At 56.6% G+C, this 18,765-nt stretch overlaps 1 protein-coding gene across 3 annotated transcripts in view; it reads left to right on the top strand.

Annotated features, from left to right (window-relative positions):
- Positions 1-18,765, top strand: part of LRRK1 (leucine rich repeat kinase 1) — a 29,945-nt gene that overhangs the window by 3,238 nt on the left and 7,942 nt on the right. For 2 of the 3 annotated variants that reach the window (XM_078599635.1, XM_078599634.1), the window contains 20 exons: positions 1,398-1,621; positions 2,019-2,149; positions 2,802-2,965; positions 3,392-3,529; positions 5,133-5,263; positions 6,136-6,218; positions 6,966-7,095; positions 7,859-7,977; positions 8,422-8,654; positions 8,885-9,049; positions 9,520-9,692; positions 10,084-10,204; positions 10,681-10,843; positions 13,168-13,441; positions 14,172-14,352; positions 15,475-15,629; positions 16,595-16,737; positions 17,211-17,339; positions 17,597-17,729; positions 18,257-18,408. In XM_078599635.1, the coding sequence (XP_078455761.1) occupies positions 1,398-1,621; positions 2,019-2,149; positions 2,802-2,965; positions 3,392-3,529; positions 5,133-5,263; positions 6,136-6,218; positions 6,966-7,095; positions 7,859-7,977; positions 8,422-8,654; positions 8,885-9,049; positions 9,520-9,692; positions 10,084-10,204; positions 10,681-10,843; positions 13,168-13,441; positions 14,172-14,352; positions 15,475-15,629; positions 16,595-16,737; positions 17,211-17,339; positions 17,597-17,729; positions 18,257-18,408 (3,142 nt within the window). The remainder of the gene's footprint in view (positions 1-1,397; positions 1,622-2,018; positions 2,150-2,801; positions 2,966-3,391; positions 3,530-5,132; positions 5,264-6,135; positions 6,219-6,965; positions 7,096-7,858; positions 7,978-8,421; positions 8,655-8,884; positions 9,050-9,519; positions 9,693-10,083; positions 10,205-10,680; positions 10,844-13,167; positions 13,442-14,171; positions 14,353-15,474; positions 15,630-16,594; positions 16,738-17,210; positions 17,340-17,596; positions 17,730-18,256; positions 18,409-18,765) is intronic. The other variant, XM_078599637.1, reaches the window with a different exon arrangement.

Raw genomic sequence — 18,765 nt, 5'->3', positions numbered from 1 at the left:
AACGTATCGGGAGGGAGGGGGGGGCGAGGCCAAAGGGTGGGCGACGGACGTGGAAGCGCTTGTGCGCAAGCGGCCAATTACTGCACACGCCAACACAATGGAGAGAGAGGGGGAGTGGGGGGTCTGATACACATGATAGACAAAAGAACGAAAATGCCCATGTTTATACCAATGCTGGCTGAACAATGAAGAGAGTACTGTTAAAATAACTGGGGATGTTAACACTCGGTAAAGTACAGTAAAATAGTGCCTGTCAGATAAGATGGTCCAAAAAATTTGTGATTAAGTCTTTTTTGCGTGGTTGATAACATCTTTCCAATGATTACTAAGTTTGTACCCATCATCACGGTTGAAATTATGTCTGTGTTTGTATATTTGTATGGCTTCGTGTACAAACCTTTGATGGTAGCCGGGAGGTTTGCAGAGAACCTTGGTCTCGGAAAAGACAATTTCATGAGAGCCCACCGAGTTATAGCAATGATCGGCCACGGCAGTGAAGAAGTCGTCATTCAGTAGTGGATTGCCAAAGGGAAGTCGATGTGCACGTTTTTATGAATGTAAAAAAATAACACAAACTGCAGTCGTTTGCGAGATCCTGCTTTGGCGAGAGCACTGCAGAACGAGTTGAAACAAGTCGACGCAGTCGCTGAGCGCAGCCTCAAAGGGCCGAAACGTGGAAGGGCCAGCAACAAACGGCACCGTCAAAGTTGTAATAGCCACGCAGTTATGTCTGCAGCTGTTGTTAAAGATATATACATATATAAACGTTGATATCTTCACGAGTAAAATGCAAGTCATGCCTTGCGAGTTATAGTTTGTGTGCCGGGCCGTACCGTGACGGTGCGCGTCATTGCTCGGGGACGCTGCGAAAAAACAGCTGACGGTCCTGCTGCGCTCCGAACAATGTGATGGGGAAATGAAACGTTACTCTTGCACAGCGTAGCAGCATGAAATGACCAAAATAACACTTCAAGCAAGGGCCATTGCCGACTTTAAAAACATCGGGCTTTACGATTCCTGACTCGTGCGTCTCTCTGTGTGGTGTCTCTCCGTGTGGTGTCTCTCCGTGTGGTGTCTCTCCTTGCGTCTCTCTGTGTGGTGTCTCTCCGTGTGGTGTCTCTCCGTGTGGTGTCTCTCCGTGCGTCTCTCTGTGTGTCTCTCCGTGTGTCTCTCCGTGTGGTGTCTTTATGTTCTCCCCCTTGCTGTGCGGGTTTCTTCCGGGTTCTTCGGTTCCCATCGGCCAAACATCCCAATGCAGGATACTCCTGAAAAAGCGTCAACATCCAAGCAGTGTGGGACGTGTGGTACATTTGGAATGCTTGATAATTATGTTGACGTACCCTTTGAAGTAAATAACTGGATCGCGTTTTGACGTGCTCATATATTTTCACTTTCAGGGCTTGGTGGTGAAATGGTCGCGCTTGAAACTGCAGAATCTGAAGATCTCCTGGATTGCTGAAATCAGCCAGAGCCTCGTCGAGATGGACTTGTCTCAAAACCTTCTGGAGGAACTTCCGCCCTTGGTGCCATGGGGTCTGAAAATGCTCCGCGCTTTCGATGCCTCCTCCAATCAGCTGACGTGTTTCCCCAGCGTTACACCTCAGCAGATCTTCTGCACTGGGTGAGGGATCCTGGGGACGTGCGCCGTCTTCGTTGTGAATTCACCGCTCTCGGGGGATATGAGAGACGTTTTAATGAACGCTGCCTGGTCGTCCCAGGTCACTCGAGAGCATTAAGTTCAACGAATGACGCAGAGGAATGGCGCTTCTCAGAGTTAACGCGGCTTCGGGGTGCGGGCGGCGGGGAGGGAGAGGGGTGGCCATGCTCGCGGGGTGTGGAGCGGGCGTCCGTGTGGTGCGACGTTGGTTGTGATATCCCGTGGCTCAGCGGGGTCAAGAGGGATGGGGAGTGAGTAAGGGGAGTAGTGGATGACTTCTCGATGAAGTGTAATAATTTAAAGATTGATCTAACTTCACGTTTCTTTTTCCCGAATCACCTTGTGCACCACTATTGGCTAGGTTGACCGAAATCAACCTCTCCATGAATTGCATCTTCTCCCTGCCTGCTGAGGTGTTCCTGCTGACCAACCTCAAGACTCTGAACCTCTCCCACAATCAGCTGAGCGAGTTTGGCTGCCCCGAGAGAGCAGGTGATGCACACAGTGGGTTACAGCTCCGGGAGTAGCCGCAGAGTCAACATCAGCGTCCACGCCAGGGAGGGCGGCAGGGTGACGCAGTGCCGACACTCGTGCCCCGCACCAAGACGGGGGGTGTGGGTTCAACTCCCAACTCGGGTCTCTTTCATACAATGTAGCTGGTATTGTCCAATATGACAATACTAAAACACACAATTACTGTACTTGCAAATTACTCAATTTGGATTGCACAGTAGCAATATCGCCCCCACCCTCCCCCTTCCTGTGAAAACTTGGCAGGACTCTCCTGAAAAAAGTGTCTTGAGACTCAGTGAGGCTTTTCTGGGTAAACAAGCAGAAGAACATGTATCATCGATCATAATTTTTTCGGCAGACTGTGAAATGTTTGTCTCGTAAGTGAATGTGGACTCCACTGAGTTATTCAGTGGCAGCACTGGATCCCAGGTTCTCCTTCACAACGTGGCCATTGGCCTCCCGGTCTGACGATCACGAGAAGCTCTTCGCAGTGCAACGGGAGGTGGCGGGCAGCTAGCTTGGGGCGCCTTCATCCAGAAGGGGATCGATGGTGGCCCATCGATGATGATGATGCACATCGCGTGTTGGTTCGAGGTGCCTCGTGGGACGTGCCTGCCGTGTGTGAGCGCAGCCCTGGGGCTGGTGCAGTGCAGAGACCTGGAGGTGCTGAACCTGTCGTACAATCAGCTGGGGGGGCTGCGCAAGGAAGTCCTGCAGCTCCTCAACGGACTGCGCTGCCTCAACGTGTCTCACAATCAGCTCAAGGCATTCCCGCCGGCGTGGCACTGTCCGCTGGTGCGTCACCACTTCGGTGTCCGTCATACGCGACGAGAGACGCGAGACACGAGACACGTGACATGAGACACGAGAGGCGAAACACGAGACGACGAGACGTGAGACACGAGACGCGAGACACGTGACGCGAGACACGAGACGTGAGACGAGAGACACGAGACGAGAGACACGAGACGACGATTCTCACCACCGCCATTTTGCGATTGGATTCGACGCGCCGCTCGAAACCGCCTCGAGCTTCTTCTGGTCAGAACAGGGACTTTCAGGTTTTTTGACCTTCACTTGTTCGGCTTTACATCGGGTGGTGGAGGGTTCACACGACAAAAACTGGCCCGGATCATGACGGGGCCTATCCCAGGTATCAACGAGGAATCGTCGTACGTCTCCCTTACCAATGAGGAGTCGTCTCCCGTTATCCACGCGCAGGTGCAGCTGAAGGCGACTCACAACCAGCTGGAGGAGATTGGGGAGAGCTTCCAGCTGCACTGGGAGAGCACCCTGCAGGAGCTCGACCTCAGCAACAACGCCCTCGCCGAGCTCCCGGCGGCCATCCTGCAGCTCACGGTGCGGCCCCGATGAGCAACGCGCCGCCCGACGGCCCGAAACGCCAAGCGGCCAGAGACAAACAGCACCGTCAGAGTTGTCACGGAGAAGAGAGAGTGTGACGCGTTTCGTGAAATTGAACCGAGGTTATTGTGAGCGCTTGGGGGGAAAGAGACGAATGGGAGGGAATCACAAAGTGGAGCGGTGCGAGGGAAGAAGCAGAAAGAGAAGCGCTGTGACCCGCAGTGTGGCGAGTGGGTGAGTGGGTGAGTGGGTGAGTGGGTGAGTGGGTGAGTGGGTGGGTGAGTGGGTGGGTGGGTGGGTGAGTGGGTGAGTGGGTGGGTGGGTGGGTGAGTGGGTGAGTGGGTGGGTGGGTGAGTGGGTGAGTGGGTGAGTGGGTGGGTGAGTGGGTGAGTGGGTGAGTGGGTGGGTGAGTGGGTGAGTGGGCGAGTGGGCGAGTGGGTGGGTGCGTGTGTGAGTGAGTGGGTGTGTGAGTGGGTGAGTGGGTGGGTGGGTGAGTGGGTGGGTGGGTGAGTGGGTGGGTGAGTGGGTGAGTGGGTGAGTGGGTGGGTGGGTGAGTGGGTGGGTGAGTGGGTGAGTGGGTGGGTGAGTGGGTGAGTGGGTGAGTGGGTGGGTGAGTGGGTGGGTGGGTGAGTGAGTGGGTGAGTGGGCGAGTGGGCGAGTGGGCGAGTGGGTGAGTGGGTGGGTGCGTGTGTGAGTGAGTGGGTGTGTGAGTGGGTGGGTGGGTGAGTGGGTGAGTGGGTGGGTGAGTGGGTGAGTGGGTGGGTGCGTGTGTGAGTGAGTGGGTGTGTGAGTAGGTGAGTGGGTGAGTGGGTGGGTGGGTGAGTGGGTGGGTGAGTGGGTGAGTGGGTGAGTGGGTGGGTGAGTGGGTGAGTGGGTGGGTGGGTGAGTGGGTGAGTGGGTGGGTGGGTGAGTGGGTGGGTGGGTGTGTGGCTGTGACCCGCAGTGTGGCGAGTGGGTGGGTGGGTGAGTGGGTGGGTGAGTGGGTGGGTGAGTAGGTGAGTGGGTGGGTGTGACCCACAGTGTGGTGAGTTGAGTGGGTGAGTGGGCGGGTGGGTGAGTGGGTGGGTGGGTGAGTTGGTGTGTGAGTGGGTGATTGTGACCTGCAGTGTGGTGAGTGGGTGATTTGTGACTCTCAGTGTGGTGGATGAGACGACACAGTCGGTGTCTGGTAGAACCGAGGGTGGAGGAATCAACGAGTGAGGTTCACGGGAACGCCAATCAAGCTAGTAGTAGCGGTAGAAGAGCGATAATGAGGCGGCTGACCGCCGGTGAGTGAGGTGGGCGGAGTGAAATGGTGAGTGCAGGATCACCAATCACCCCGACTGCTCCAGGAGGAGTAGTGCCGCCGGTGTGGCGTTAAACGCTGCGCACTCTCCAACGCCACATCGGTGGTGCTGCTGCTGACGCGGCAATACACCGACCACGATTCTTCATCACGTGGCACCTGTATTAATCGACCATGTCGGGTGGAGGAGGGTGTACGACAGACATTGTACTGAGGCGATCCGACCCAAAGATCAACTATGACTCGTGACATTGTTTGCGAAATCCTGCTGCATGTCGGACAATCATTTCCCCACTGTCCAACATTTGTGCACAGGAGTTGCAGAGTTTGAATCTCTCTGATAATCATCTGCTGGGCATTCCTCCTGCGCGGATGTGGACGTGCTGCAAGCTGCAGACCCTCGACTTGTCACAAAACTACATTGGCAAGCAACCATCTTTGTTCAGGTGTGCTGCCGCTGCTTCCTCCTTATTCATTTGAGTTGAGTAGCGACTCAAATCCGATGTCCAAGTTGTGAATCCAGCTGCTGGCTTCAGAGCACAGGGAGTGTGAACCACTCGTGCCCTCAGAGAACGTTGACAGAGTTCACACAGAGAGCCATAGAATCACAGTGGACATGCGATCACTCAGACACCCATAGACTCGCACAGAGACCTGTACACTTGCACAGAACCCGTAGACTCACACACAGACCAGTAGACTCAAACAGGGACTCGTAGACTCACACACAGACCCATAGACTCGCACACAGACCCGTAGACTCGCACATAGATCCGTAGACTCGTACACAGATCCATAAACCCTCACGAGTCACCTTCTCAATTAATTATTTAACGTCAAGGGCATTTGCAAAAAAACAAAGAAAGAAAACTCGTAGAGAGGAATGCTGTAATTCTTCTTCAGCCCTTTATGCATGCACTGTAGTATTAAGGTTCTATTCTAGTAGTGCTAAAACCATTGTACTAACTTATTATAAGGCAACCACAGTTTTGTGTGGTTGCCTTATAATAAGCAGCAACAGCAGCAGGCACTGATGGTGCACCGATGGTGCCTGCTGCTGTTGCTGCTGCTGTGAAGTGGACGGCGGTGCGGAGTCGTGTTCGGTTTACGTGCTCCATGCCAAAAACCGGCGCGGACCGCCGGATTCCAACCGTGGACCTCTCCAACGAGCGGCGAGCGCCGGGAAGCGTTCAACCCTCGCTCGCTCGCCGCGGCCGGTTAGCGGTGGACGGCCGGACCGCGGTGGTGCGTCCTGCTTTAGCCGTGGCGGTGAACGTGACCCAGCGTTGATCTCTGCCGTGGCGGTGAACTCCGGCAGCAGGAGCAGCGGCAGCGGCGGCAGCGGGAGCAGGAACCGGCTCGTCGCGTTCATCACCAGGAAGCTGAGACACCCAACGGAAGGTGTGAGCATCGCCCAGCAGCAGCAGCAGCAGACACCGTAGCTAACGTAGCTTCAAGTGGCTATGATATTTACGTTGCTAATCTGCTTCGTGGACTAAGCTGAGGGGGATCCAGGAATTGCCCTCGCCACGTTTTGCTGGATCCCAGCGCTCCTCGAGGGGGCCCGGCTAGCGCCGTCCCGTGTGGCCGTCGTCTCTCGACGTTTACAATGGCGCTGCCATTCACAACAAACACTTCTTTCAGATGCGTGTCAAAGAGTGGAGATGTAGAATCCGTTTTTGACACGCAGAGGTCTCAGTGACTCTGGAAGGCATTTTCTTGTACGGACGTAACGAACCACCTCCTCCCAGACGACCATGCGGTCGATGGGATGTGTGGAGGGATGGCCGTGTGAAGGAGATGTATCGTCTGCGTAGTTACTTTGCCACAATATGTATGGGACGATAATTTGATTTGTGATTGGCTCTACGTCTCTGGCCTCTCTGTGCGCTATGAAGAAGGGCCATTGTCTGAAACGTCGCCTATTGTGTTTTTATATATTTTTTAAGGCCACGAATGTCGTGCAGGAAGAATCTAAAGTGGCTGCAGTGTGTCCATTCGCAGTTTGCAGACGGCACATTATTGGGAAACAACTGATTTGCAGATGCACAATATGGCACATGTTGTGAATGTAAGAATCGATTTTAATTGGTGAATCGTCGAATCGCGACAGCCGTGTCCACTGTGATGCTTTTGTGCGCTTTGCAGGTGTGCTTCTGGACTTACCGGACTTTCTGGGGAGCACGCTGGAAGCCCTCAACCTGAGCAGCAACTTTTTGGACAGCGTTCCTTCTTCCATCGGCTCCCTCCTCGCTTTGCAGGAGCTCTACCTCTCCAGGTGCGCCCCGCAGGTTGTCAGCCACCGTTCACGTCTAACACAATCGTGATGTCAACTTTGAACGCACCGGCACCGCCCAGTTCTCTCTCGCAGGTGTGCAGAGAGGGACTCGTAGAGAGAGAGCGACCAGAGAGAGAGCGAGTCGTGGAGAGAGAGCGACTTGGAAGCGTAAGGAGGAACCGCAGATGGGTTGACGCGGTGAAAACTCATCTCAAACACAAAGGCGACGATGAGTCATCACTAAGTTCTTTAGAGTTCAATCGTCGTGTAGGTGTAATGTGAATTTTTACTTGTAGCCGTCCATTACCCGATAGTAAGTTAAATCAAGTTGTCTCATGAGCAAAGGTGACAATTGATTCGTTTATTTCAGCACAAACCAGGGCAAGAGCATTGAAACGCAAGTAAGCCAGTGCCAATGTTGTTGTACGACGTTTCGCTGGTGATTGCATCCAGCAGCATCATCATCGTCATCGTCGTCGGGTGTCAACAAAGAAAGGTGACGCGTAAAAGAAACGGTGAAGCTGACGTGGGACAGCGGGAGGAGGGACAGGGCCAAGGAGGGGCGACGAGGAGGCGGAGGGAGCTCGCCCAGGCCACAAGGAGCTGGACGGGAACTAAGTGGGAAGGCGACTGCCCAGCCGGGTGCCTCTGCCGTGGAGTGGCTTGAGGTTGTGGGGAGGAGACGCTGCGCGTGTTCCGACCTCTCGTGGTGATGGTAACCGTGGTGATGGTAACCGTGGTGATGGTAACCGTGGTGATGCAGGAACCCGGGCGTCCGCGAGCTGCCGCACGCGCTGGGCAGCCTCGGCAACCTGTGGCTGCTGGAGATCGACGAGCTGGAGATCTCCAATGTCCCTGCTCACCTCTTACGTGACCCCAACGGTGCGGTGGCACAACAGCCACCCCCCCCTCGGAGCGTACAATCAAAGAAATGTCTCCACGTTCGTCAGAGTTGGATGTTTCCTGAAAATCTCATTTAGCTAAGATCATTGGTTTAATGTTTGTCTGCAAGGTACAGTGAACGTTTGAACGGAATATTCCATTGGTTTTACACACGGCATCATCGCCCTCCCCTCTCCTGGCAGACTTATGCCCTCATGCCCTCATGCCCTCTTGCAGGCTGCTGCCGAAGTCACCTCGTGCCACGCAGGGATAACTGCCGCTAGGGGTGCCCTTACAATGCTTGAGATGAGATACGATGTAAAGCACTTTGAATTTCTGAGGCATGTTAAACTCTAAATACAAATATTATCGTCATTATTATATCGACGCGTATTTTGCTGTTGCATTATTATAATTATTATGAAATCCGCGTTGCCACTGCAGGCACGCCGGGCATCTTGGCCTACCTGCGGGCCCAGCAGCGCCGCTCGCAGCACTGCTACTCCCTCAAGCTCATGGTGGTTGGCCCCTCGCACCAGGGGAAGACGTCGCTCCTCTCGTCGCTGAGACAACGGCGGAAGCCGCCGCCGCCACCGGTCTCGGGCGGCTACCCCGACGTGCCCATCGTGCTCAGCACCTGGGACCTGCAGCGGCCCCTGGGCCTCGCCGACCTCAAGGTGTGCTTCCCGCTCGGAGCGACGCCGGTGGAGATGAAACAGCGCGGTCTGCGCTGCTTGCGCAGAAAACTATCGTTGCTTCGCCGCCGGGCGCAGTGCTGGCCGCACACCCCCTCTTGCGTCGTCCTGGCCTGTCGTGGGTGCTCGCTAACGGCACTTACCCCGACAGTCTGCTAAGGCCACGCGGGGGATCTGTGTGTCTGCGGTGGCGCTGCGGTGGCGAGGGGCAGGTGGAGAAGATCCGCTTCTCGGTGTGGGACGTGGGCGGCACGGCGAGCGCGCTGCCCGTGCACCGCTGCCTGTGCACCGACCGGGCGCTCTACCTGCTCGTGTGGAACCTGGCGCTGGGCGAGGAGGGAGTGCTGAGCCTGCACCACTGGCTGCTCACCATCCAGGCGAGTGTCGGCCGGGCGTCTACCGTGCCTTGGGATTGGACGAGGGTCACGTGTGTCCCGCGACCCTCGCGCTCTCACCTTCTGTGTGGGACCCTTTTTTCCGGTTTCAAAATGATGACGGATGAATCGGCTTTACGCATTTCTGCAGTAATGCAGGAGGTGTTCAGATGTTCACACGCCAAACAGACACCTATTGCAAGGCTGCATCAAGTCTGCGTTAACCACACAGGCATCAAGTCTGCATTAACCACACGAGTCCGTACTCATTTGGATGCAGTGTAGCCGCCTACGACTGAACAGGGCCGGCGCTGGGTGGGCCCTGCACCACCAAATGTCCCTGTGGTACCACCACGGTGGGAATCGCTGTTACGGTGCCCCTCCCCCCCCCCAACACGACGGCTCTAGCGGCCCCCCCTCTCCCCGAGCGGAGCTGGAGCCGGGCCCGACTGCGAGCGTCTCTCCCCTGGCAGGCGCGGGCCCCGCACGCGGCGGTGATCGTGGTGGGGACACACCTGGACCGCCTGCCCAAGCGCTTCATGGGCGAGAGGCTGGCCACCCTCAAGGCCCACGTGCTCAGCCTGTGCTGCGATCCGAGTGGCCGGAGCTTGAGCGGCTACCCCAGCGTTGACTGCAAGCACATCTGGTTCGTAACGCCTCGTTTCGATCGTGGAGCGTTTGTGGCGGAGAGGTGGGGCGGCGGAGGAGGCGGCCGCTGTTTAAGGGATCCGGTCAATCAGTGTTTAAGGGAGACGGGGAGGGAGAAGAGGAGCGCGACGATTGCAGATGCGTTCAGATGTCCAGGAGTGCCAACGCCCACACAGCAGCGTGTGCGGAGATTTTCACGATTCCGGAAGCGCGGGGGATCTCGCTGCGTGGCAGCGAGGCCGCGGGAAACGTCCGAGCAGCGTGGCTCTTGTGACGACCGCGCGGGGATGACCGAATCCGAATGGTCTGTAGTAAATGCGACTTGGCGTTGAGAATTCCACTTAATAACTCGCCGCGATGTTTGTCTCCTGCCGGCTCGCGTGCGCCAGCGAAGTGTCGTGCCAGTCTCTCGCTGGCATCGACGACCTGCGGAAGTTGATCTTCTGGGCGGCGTGCGGCATAAAGGACGGGGGCAGCGCCGTTCCCAACCAGCGGCTCCTGGGGCGCCTGGTGAGACCGCCCGCGCTCCGCGTCGCGCTCCATCGCGCTCCTCTCCATGCTGTAGCAGCGTCGTTCCGTGCGCTCCTCGCGTCATGATGCGGGGCGGGGGGAGTGGATTTGGAGGCAGAGGGAGGGCAGCAGGATTTGTATTTACATATTCTCGTCTTAAGCCTTGGCATGAGCTGGACAGCCTCATACGATGCGGGGAGATGCTTACGGACCCCGGGGACGGGGAGAGCGGCCGCGTGGATAGGTGAAGAAAGGCGAATGAGAGGGATCACAGCGACGGTTAACAACGACCGGCAAGCCGGCTTGGGCAGAGCGCGTTTTGCTTTGTCGGAACCCGAGTTACCGCCGGGACGTAGACAAGCCTGGTGCTGGAATGGCACCCAAAGGAGGGAATATGCCAAGAGGGCAAAGGCCCCGGAGACGGAGTGACGAGACGGGTTCACGGACCGCGGCTCGCCCCTCCGTGCGCCGCGCAGGTGCCCAGGAGCTACATCGCGCTGCACGACGCGGTGCAGGCGGAGCGCCAGCGCCGCGTGGCGGAGGTGCTGCCGCAGGTGCTGACGCGCGAGGAGCTGCGGGCGCTGGCGGAGAGCACCCCGGGGAACGACTTCTCCTACTCGCACGACGACCTGCAGCGAGGTGACCGGCTGGGGCCGCGTTCCACCACGGCCGCGATCGCCGCCACCCTCGGGCTCGGTCGTGCAATGCCACGGGGAAGAAAACAAACAGCGCTGTCAATGACGTCATGGCTAAGAGTCAACACGTGTCTCGGATTGAGTGAGGGTCTTGTTATTGTAGGAGCTTGGGGGGAAAAGAGACGATGATGGGAATTCAAATGTCGAGCAGCGTGAAGGAAGAAGCAGAAAGAGAAGCATTGTGATCTGCAGTGTGGTGAGCGAGTGGGTGAGTGGGTGAGTGTTGCTGTGATCTGCAGTGTGGTGAGCGAGTGGGTGAGTGGGTGGGTGTTGCTGTGATCTGCAGTGTGGTGAGCGAGTGGGTGAGTGGGTGAGTGTTGCTGTGATCTGCAGTGTGGTGAGCGAGTGGGTGAGTGGGTGGGTGTTGTTGTGATCTGCAGTGTGGTGAGCGAGTGGGTGAGTGGGTGAGTGTTGCTGTGATCTGCAGTGTGGTGAGCGAGTGGGTGAGTGGGTGGGTGTTGCTGTGATCTGCAGTGTGGTGAGCGAGTGGGTGAGTGGGTGGGTGTTGTTGTGATCTGCAGTGTGGTGAGCGAGTGGGTGAGTGGGTGAGTGTTGCTGTGATCTGCAGTGTGGTGAGCGAGTGGGTGAGTGGGTGAGTGTTGCTGTGATCTGCAGTGTGGTGAGCGAGTGGGTGAGTGTTGTTGTGATCTGCAGTGTGGTGAGCGAGTGGGTGAGTGGGTGGGTGTTGCTGTGATCTGCAGTGTGGTGAGCGAGTGGGTGAGTGGGTGAGTGTTGTTGTGATCTGCAGTGTGGTGAGCGAGTGGGTGAGTGTTGTTGTGATCTGCAGTGTGGTGAGCGAGTGGGTGAGTGGGTGGGTGTTGCTGTGATCTGCAGTGTGGTGAGTGAGTGGGTGAGTGTTGTTGTGATCTGCAGTGTGGTGAGCGAGTGGGTGAGTGGGTGGGTGTTGTTGTGATCTGCAGTGTGGTGAGCGAGTGGGTGAGTGGGTGAGTGTTGCTGTGATCTGCAGTGTGGTGAGCGAGTGGGTGAGTGGGTGGGTGTTGTTGTGATCTGCAGTGTGGTGAGCGAGTGGGTGAGTGGGTGAGTGTTGCTGTGATCTGCAGTGTGGTGAGCGAGTGGGTGAGTGGGTGAGTGTTGCTGTGATCTGCAGTGTGGTGAGCAAGTGGGTGGGTGTTGTTGTGATCTGCAGTGTGGTGAGCGAGTGGGTGAGTGGGTGAGTGTTGCTGTGATCTGCAGTGTGGTGAGCGAGTGGGTGAGTGGGTGAGTGTTGCTGTGATCTGCAGTGTGGTGAGCTTGTGGGTGAGTGGGTGAGTGTTGCTGTGATCTGCAGTGTGGTGAGCGAGTGGGTGAGTGGGTGAGTGTTGTTGTGATCTGCAGTGTGGTGAGCGAGTGGGTGAGTGGGTGAGTGTTGCTGTGATCTGCAGTGTGGTGAGCGAGTGGGTGAGTGGGTGAGTGTTGTTGTGATCTGCAGTGTGGTGAGCGAGTGGGTGAGTGGGTGAGTGTTGTTGTGATCTGCAGTGTGGTGAGCGAGTGGGTGAGTGGGTGAGTGTTGCTGTGATCTGCAGTGTGGTGAGCGAGTGGGTGAGTGTTGCGGTGATCGAGTGGGTGAGTGGGTCAGTCAATGAGTGTTGTTGTGACCGACTGTGTGGGTGAGAAGATGCAGTCGGTCTGTCGGCCGAGCCATCAACATGGCTGGAGGAATGAACGAGTGAAGGTCACGGGAACAGTCACCGTGCTGTCGTAGCGGTAGGAGAGTGATAAGGGGGCGACTGACGACTGGTGAGAGAGTGACCGAAGTGAATTTGTGAGTGCTGGATCACCAATCACCTTTATTATTTCTACTTATTTGTCCAAGAAAGCTATGCTGAGTCGTTGGACTTTTTTGAGGAGGGTTGTGCTTCATTGAGTTTTGATTTAGCGATGTTTTCAGCCCGTTAATGATGAGTCGTGCTTATTATACGTGTGGGAGGGAACCGGACCACCCAGAGAAACGCCACGCCTCGCGCGAGGGGGCAACACTCTATCCCCCGGGCAGATGGAAACAGACGGTTATTAGTTCACTTGCCGTACCGCTTTCTCCGGCGAGCCAGGGTATGGAACCTCGGCGCCCACGGGAAGGGAGTGCCGCAACATCCGTGTGCGATCCACCAACCCTCGGCGCCAGCGCTAGGCTACCGGCGGGCGAAGCTGCCGCTGCTTAGTGATGGGGAACTCCGGGCGCGACAGCGGTTCCTCCGCCTCTGGCCGAGCGCGTGCCCCCCTCTCCACGCCCCCCCCCCTCCTCATCCGCCCCCCCCCCCCCCCCCGCAGCGGTGCAGTTCCTGTCAGAGGTGGGGGCGCTGCTGCACTTCCCGGACTGCAGCTGGGGCCTGGGAGAGGTGCTTTTCCTGCACGGGGGCTGGCTGGCGCACTGCCTGGAGGGCACGCTGCGCGGCGTGGGGTCGGGGCCCGGCCAGGGCGCCACGCGGCCCCGGGAAGCCATCGTGTCGGCGCTGGCGGCCGCCGGCGTTCCCGCGAGGCACCAGGAGCAGCTCCTGCAGCTGCTGCTGCTCTTCGAGATGATGCTGCCCCTGCAGCACGACAGGTGGGGCACCTCCCCCGCCACGGGTGGGGCGCGCTCGCACGAGCCGACGCAGGGTGGTGCGCCGCGAGAGCGAGGAAAGTAAAAGTTGAGCACCGTGGCTCGTGACGAACGTAAGTGGAGGAAGAGCACGAAGGTGGTGGCCTCGTGAGCCCCACGTCCACTACGTTCACGTCACGTGCCCTCGCTATCACGGTCGTTGTCAGTGTGTGGAGAGCCGCGGTCACGTGGACTTTGATTGGAAGACTGCTCGCATACATTTCATTGTTCAATCAATTTCCGTCTCTAGTTTCTCAGGTTTAGCTTGATCATAAAGTGATCGTGCAAATCGGGCGGCTTTCACCTATTTTTAAATCAATCGCATCATTCAGTCACGTCTTAAACGCCGTGCACTAAACAATCGTTGCATTGATTTTATGACACTTACGTATAAGTAGAGGCTAACGAACTATCCATCTCGATGTTTGTCCATTGGTTTGTTTAAATACCTTACTGAACCCAGGAATGCCCGCACTGTGATGACGCCTGAATGATATTTGACATCGGCACAGATTATATCACAGGCGACATGCTTGTTTTGTAAATCTTTCTGGTTCCTGACACAAACAACATAATCTTACCATGATTTCTCACCTAGGAATGTAAGTAAGTGTTGTGTCCGATTTTAAGACTGCTTGCTGATGATGATTTTCCAACTCCCTGCTCCTTGCGAACGCTGCTGCTGCTGCTGCAGCTTCCTGCTGCCCCACCTCATGCCGGAGAGGCCCGGCCTGCAGCTGCTTCCGGTGTTGGAAGACGACGGCAAGAAGACGATGACCGTCCGCCGCCTCGTGCAGATGGGCTTCACGCCAGTGGGCTTCTGGTCGCGGCTCATCGCGCGCCTGCTCATCAGCGTGGCTCAGATTGAGCGCCAGGTGCTCGTGGCCACGCTCAGCCAACGGCGTTGAACCGGCTCGGGGTGGCGCCGCGGTTCCCGAGCGCAGCTCGCGGACGCAGAGTTGAACGCTGCGCGGTGACGTCGTCTTGCGGTGACGTCGTCTCGCGGTGACGTCGTCTCGCGGTGACGTCGTCTCGCGGTGACGTCGTCTCGCGGTGACGTCGTCTCGCGGTGACGTCGTCTCGCGGTGACGTCGTCTCGCGGTGACGTCGTCTCGCGGTGACGTCGTCTCGCGGTGACGTCGTCTCGCGGTGACGACTTCTCGCGGTGACGTCGTCTCGCGGTGACGTCGTCTCGCGGTGACGTCGTCTCGCGGTGACGTCGTCTCGCGGTGACGTCGTCTCGCGGTGACGTCGTCTCGCGGTGACGTCGTCTCGCGGTGACGTCGTCTCGCGGTGACGTCGTCTCGCGGTGACGTCGTCTCGCGGTGACGTCGTCTCGCGGTGACGTCGTCTCGCGGTGACGTCGTCTCGCGGTGACGTCGTCTCGCGGTGACGTCGTCTCGCGGTGACGTCGTCTCGCGGTGACGTCGTCTCGCGGTGACGTCGTCTCGCGGTGACGTCGTCTCGCGGTGACGTCGTCTCGCGGTGACGTCGTCTCGCGGTCACGTCGTCTCGCGGTGACGTCCTGTTGCGGTGACGTCGTCTCGCGGTGACGTCCTGTTGCGGTTATGTTGCTCCGAGAGGTTTCTCAGAGCGCCGAATCGGCACGGCTGAAACGTTGGGTCACGTGTGATTGACCAGGGTTCTCAATTGTAGTGGTTAATGGTCTCAGCAACCCGGTCATCAATGACTGTACAACGAACATTCCTCTCATATGTAGAGGGCGTGGAAAATTGCTGTGTAGTGCCGAGGTCACTTAAAAGTACCTCAGAAGGAGCTCTGTGATATATGCTTCCGTGGGTCTTCATTGACGTGAAGGATGGCACTGCCCTGCGAGAGATCCGATTGGTCGATCCTATCACGGCGTCGCGACGTTGACAGCGCAGTCGCGAATCAAATCATGTTGCGAGCAACGATGCTGTTGTCTGTGTTGCTTCTTTATTGTTTTATTATTGTAATTATTAATAGTTTTATTTTATATTTCCTGACATTTTCAGGTGCTAGGAGTTGTGAGGAGGCCTTTGGGGAAGCAGGCCACAGACCCCGACTGTGACGTGAGCTATGCCCGTGCCAGCACGTTTCGGATTCGCCGAGCGCGCAAGGTCTACTGGCACGAGGGCCTGGCCATCCTGCACAGCGACGGCTTCTTCAGGTGCGCCGCCCCTCGCTCTCACGGCAGGGGGACTCGAGGAGAGCCACAAGCAGAGCCACAGCCGTATATCACGAGTGGCGGTCGCTCGACTCGGGGGCACGGGCATCCACGGACGAGCGGGAAGGCAGCCAGAACCGGCGTGGCCAACTATTGTCCAAGCTCTGTGGCCCTATATTGTCATGTTTGGCCAACTTCGTTAATGTGTGTTGATGATACGTGTGGAAGGAAACTGGAGTATCCTGGTAAGACCATTGTAAAGGTCTTTGCTTGCTGATAATCGCAGAACCTTCTGGCTTCAAGATTGCAATATTATCAGAACGATGCTTCTGTATGATTATTAAATCGTCACAGTTTTTGCTGCTAAACGTAAGCGACCATCTGACTCACGAGGAGACAGTGGTGACTGTGGGGGTTGGTGGATCACCTCACAAATCTTACAACATTCTCTTCCCATGGGCATCGAGGATAAGCCATACCCTGGCTCGCCAGAAGGCAGTGGAGGAGAAACGTGGACTCCACTTGTATGGGATCGAGTGTTTCCCCCTCGCACGCTTGGGTCTTCTCTGGGTGCTCTGCATTCCTCCCATGTGTAAACGATCGTTAATTGGCAGATAACACCTTCATATGTAGAGGACCGCAGAGATTGGGCAATTTTTGGTGCTGTCTCTGAGTCGGCCTCTCTCTACGAGAGCGAGAAAATACCGTGTGCAGCGCATTACCAGTTGAAATAATAATTATTATCATCATAACAATGTAATTGTCAATTTGTTAGGTTTTTACGTAACTTTGCACCGCCGTGTTTTCAAACGTTATATTTTCATTACAATTAATTGGAATGAACATGTCACGTTTCAAACGTAATTAGTTACAATGGCGCTTGTGTAGCGTTGGCTGGTGCCGTCACGCTGACCCCGTGTGTGGGGGTGAGTTTTTTAGTTTTCCATTTCCCCCCTGCCCCCGGACAGCGTGGAGGCTGCAGGGAAGCAGTGGGGGGACCCGGGAGAGCATCCCGGCATCGAGATATTGGTTCAGTCCCAGTCGCAGGACTTCTCTGCCATCGCGTTCGTCACGGACCACGTCAACACGCTCATCGAACACTGGTTCCCCGGTGGGTTCCAAGATACCTCCACGCAGAGCTACTTCTCTGCTGCACCGCCGTGCCCGTGGGAATTGTGGAAGTCTCCAAGATACTTTTACTTGCGTGGGGTGCGTAGTTTCACTTCCCTGCGGCCGAATCGATCAAACGATCAAACGCATCGACATCAAAACGGAAATGGTTCCCGAGTGGTCACGACGTTGCTACGGGGGCCGCGTCGTCTGGAGCGGTGGAGGCCGCGCCGCTGGGCGTGAGCGGCGCGGTCAGGCGGGGCCTGTGCTGGCGCCGCGCCCAGGGCCGCGGCTGGGCAGAGGCCCTCGTGGTCGGACCGAGACGCGTGGCGTCGCCCCCAGCCCCTCGCAGGCGCCATGCAACCTGGCACGCAATAAAATATCCTAAGAGTGGCAGCGAGCATGTAAACAGGAGACATTCTAAAACTGTCGAGGCAAAATGACTGCAGCGTGTTCTCTTCCGTGTGACACCAGAACTGATGGATGTGGAGACCAACGGGACGCCGTTCATCAAGCAGCTCATCCCCTGTCCCTACTGCGCCGGCCCTGCAGACTCGCGGGAGGGAGAGCGCCAGGGAGGGGAGTGCGAGGACGATAGGCCCGGTACGGTCGCTGCACCCCAGGTGATCGTCTTTCGCCCGGTGGGAACTCAAGAGAGCGACCAGCGTCGAGTCTCATTTGTAAGAGTGAGCTGGGGTCGCCAAAATCATGAAAGCGATAACAAGATTGAAACCGAGCGCAATGATGAAAGCAAATAGAAATCGGAGCAAGAACAACCACGAACGTGTCGCTGCGTATGCACACGTCGCAGTCACTGCACTCGTTGCAAATATACCAACCGGGATGAACTCTCTCTGCAGGGTTATTCACTCTGGAGGAGTGCGTGATGGAGGCTGTGAGGTCCGATGTGATCGCGTGCCACAGACACGTGGACAATCCCGTGCCCCTGACCCGGCTCATCCCAGAGGCGTTCCTCACAGACTTCCCAAAGCGGTGAGCGCTGCCTCCCTCCGCGAGTGCCGCGGTCGGCGAGCACTCGACACGCACTCGCACCTTCTGGAGGTTCACCCTCCAACAAGGAGTGGGACCACCGCTCGGCAAGGGAGTCGGAGTCCGTGCCAGGAGCAACATAGAAAACGGTTTCATGTGGTGATGTGAAAATAATAATAATAAGAATTATGATCATCACGATTTGTTTTTTTTCTTCTAAAGATCGCCATTGACGCTCGGCCGTCTCTGGTGCATGAACCACGCCATAAGCGACTTTCATCGCATCTCATCTCAACACAGTTGTAAGGGGCACCACCAGTGGCAGCTGTCCCTGTGCAGCACAATGTGACGCAGAACCTGGCCTGCAAGTGGGCAGTAGTCTGCCGGTAGGGGGCGATGCTTGCCGTGTCTAAATGACTTTTGGTTATTGAGAAAGTCGACACGGAAGCAGCTAAGGCAGGCAGACATTCATCACGGCACACATTAGCGTGCCGCTTAGGGCCACCGTAGACGCGTGCTCTGCCCATTAGGCTGTTCTTGGACGTCGCGAGCCTGGACTACGACCCAAGGGAGGAGTTGCAGCTGGGCCAGGGCGCCAGTGGAACCATCTACAGAGCGCTCTACCAGGGCCAGCCAGTGGCCGTCAAGGACTACCACATCAAGGGGGCGGCCCAGCAGGAGGGTGAGACGCCGCCGGGCTCGGTGGCCCTGAAGCTCTGACCGGGTGTCTGTGTTTGGGCTTCATCATGTCATCGTTTCGTACACCAGCATTGCACAAGCGAGTGTTCTTGAAACTTCGTAAACATTTTAAATGATGACATGCGTTTGAACCTGCAAAAGATGGAAAAAACGATCACAACAGATGCATCGGCGCACGTGCAAAATCTCTCAGCCTTATCAGTTATTTTTAATTGGTGGTCTGGATAAGGCTGAGAGCTTTTGCACACGTGTTTGTAATCCTTTTGATCACATCGTCGTGGGGATTAAAAAAGGCGATGTTCCCAGGAGAAAGGTTGGCAACAGCGGTAATGACTGGCGT

Source organism: Lampetra planeri, chromosome 12 (assembly GCF_965212315.1).
Source record: "Lampetra planeri chromosome 12, kcLamPlan1.2.h2, whole genome shotgun sequence".
NCBI lineage: Eukaryota > Metazoa > Chordata > Hyperoartia > Petromyzontiformes > Petromyzontidae > Lampetra > Lampetra planeri.
This window is presented reverse-complemented; position numbering and strand designations above follow the sequence as displayed.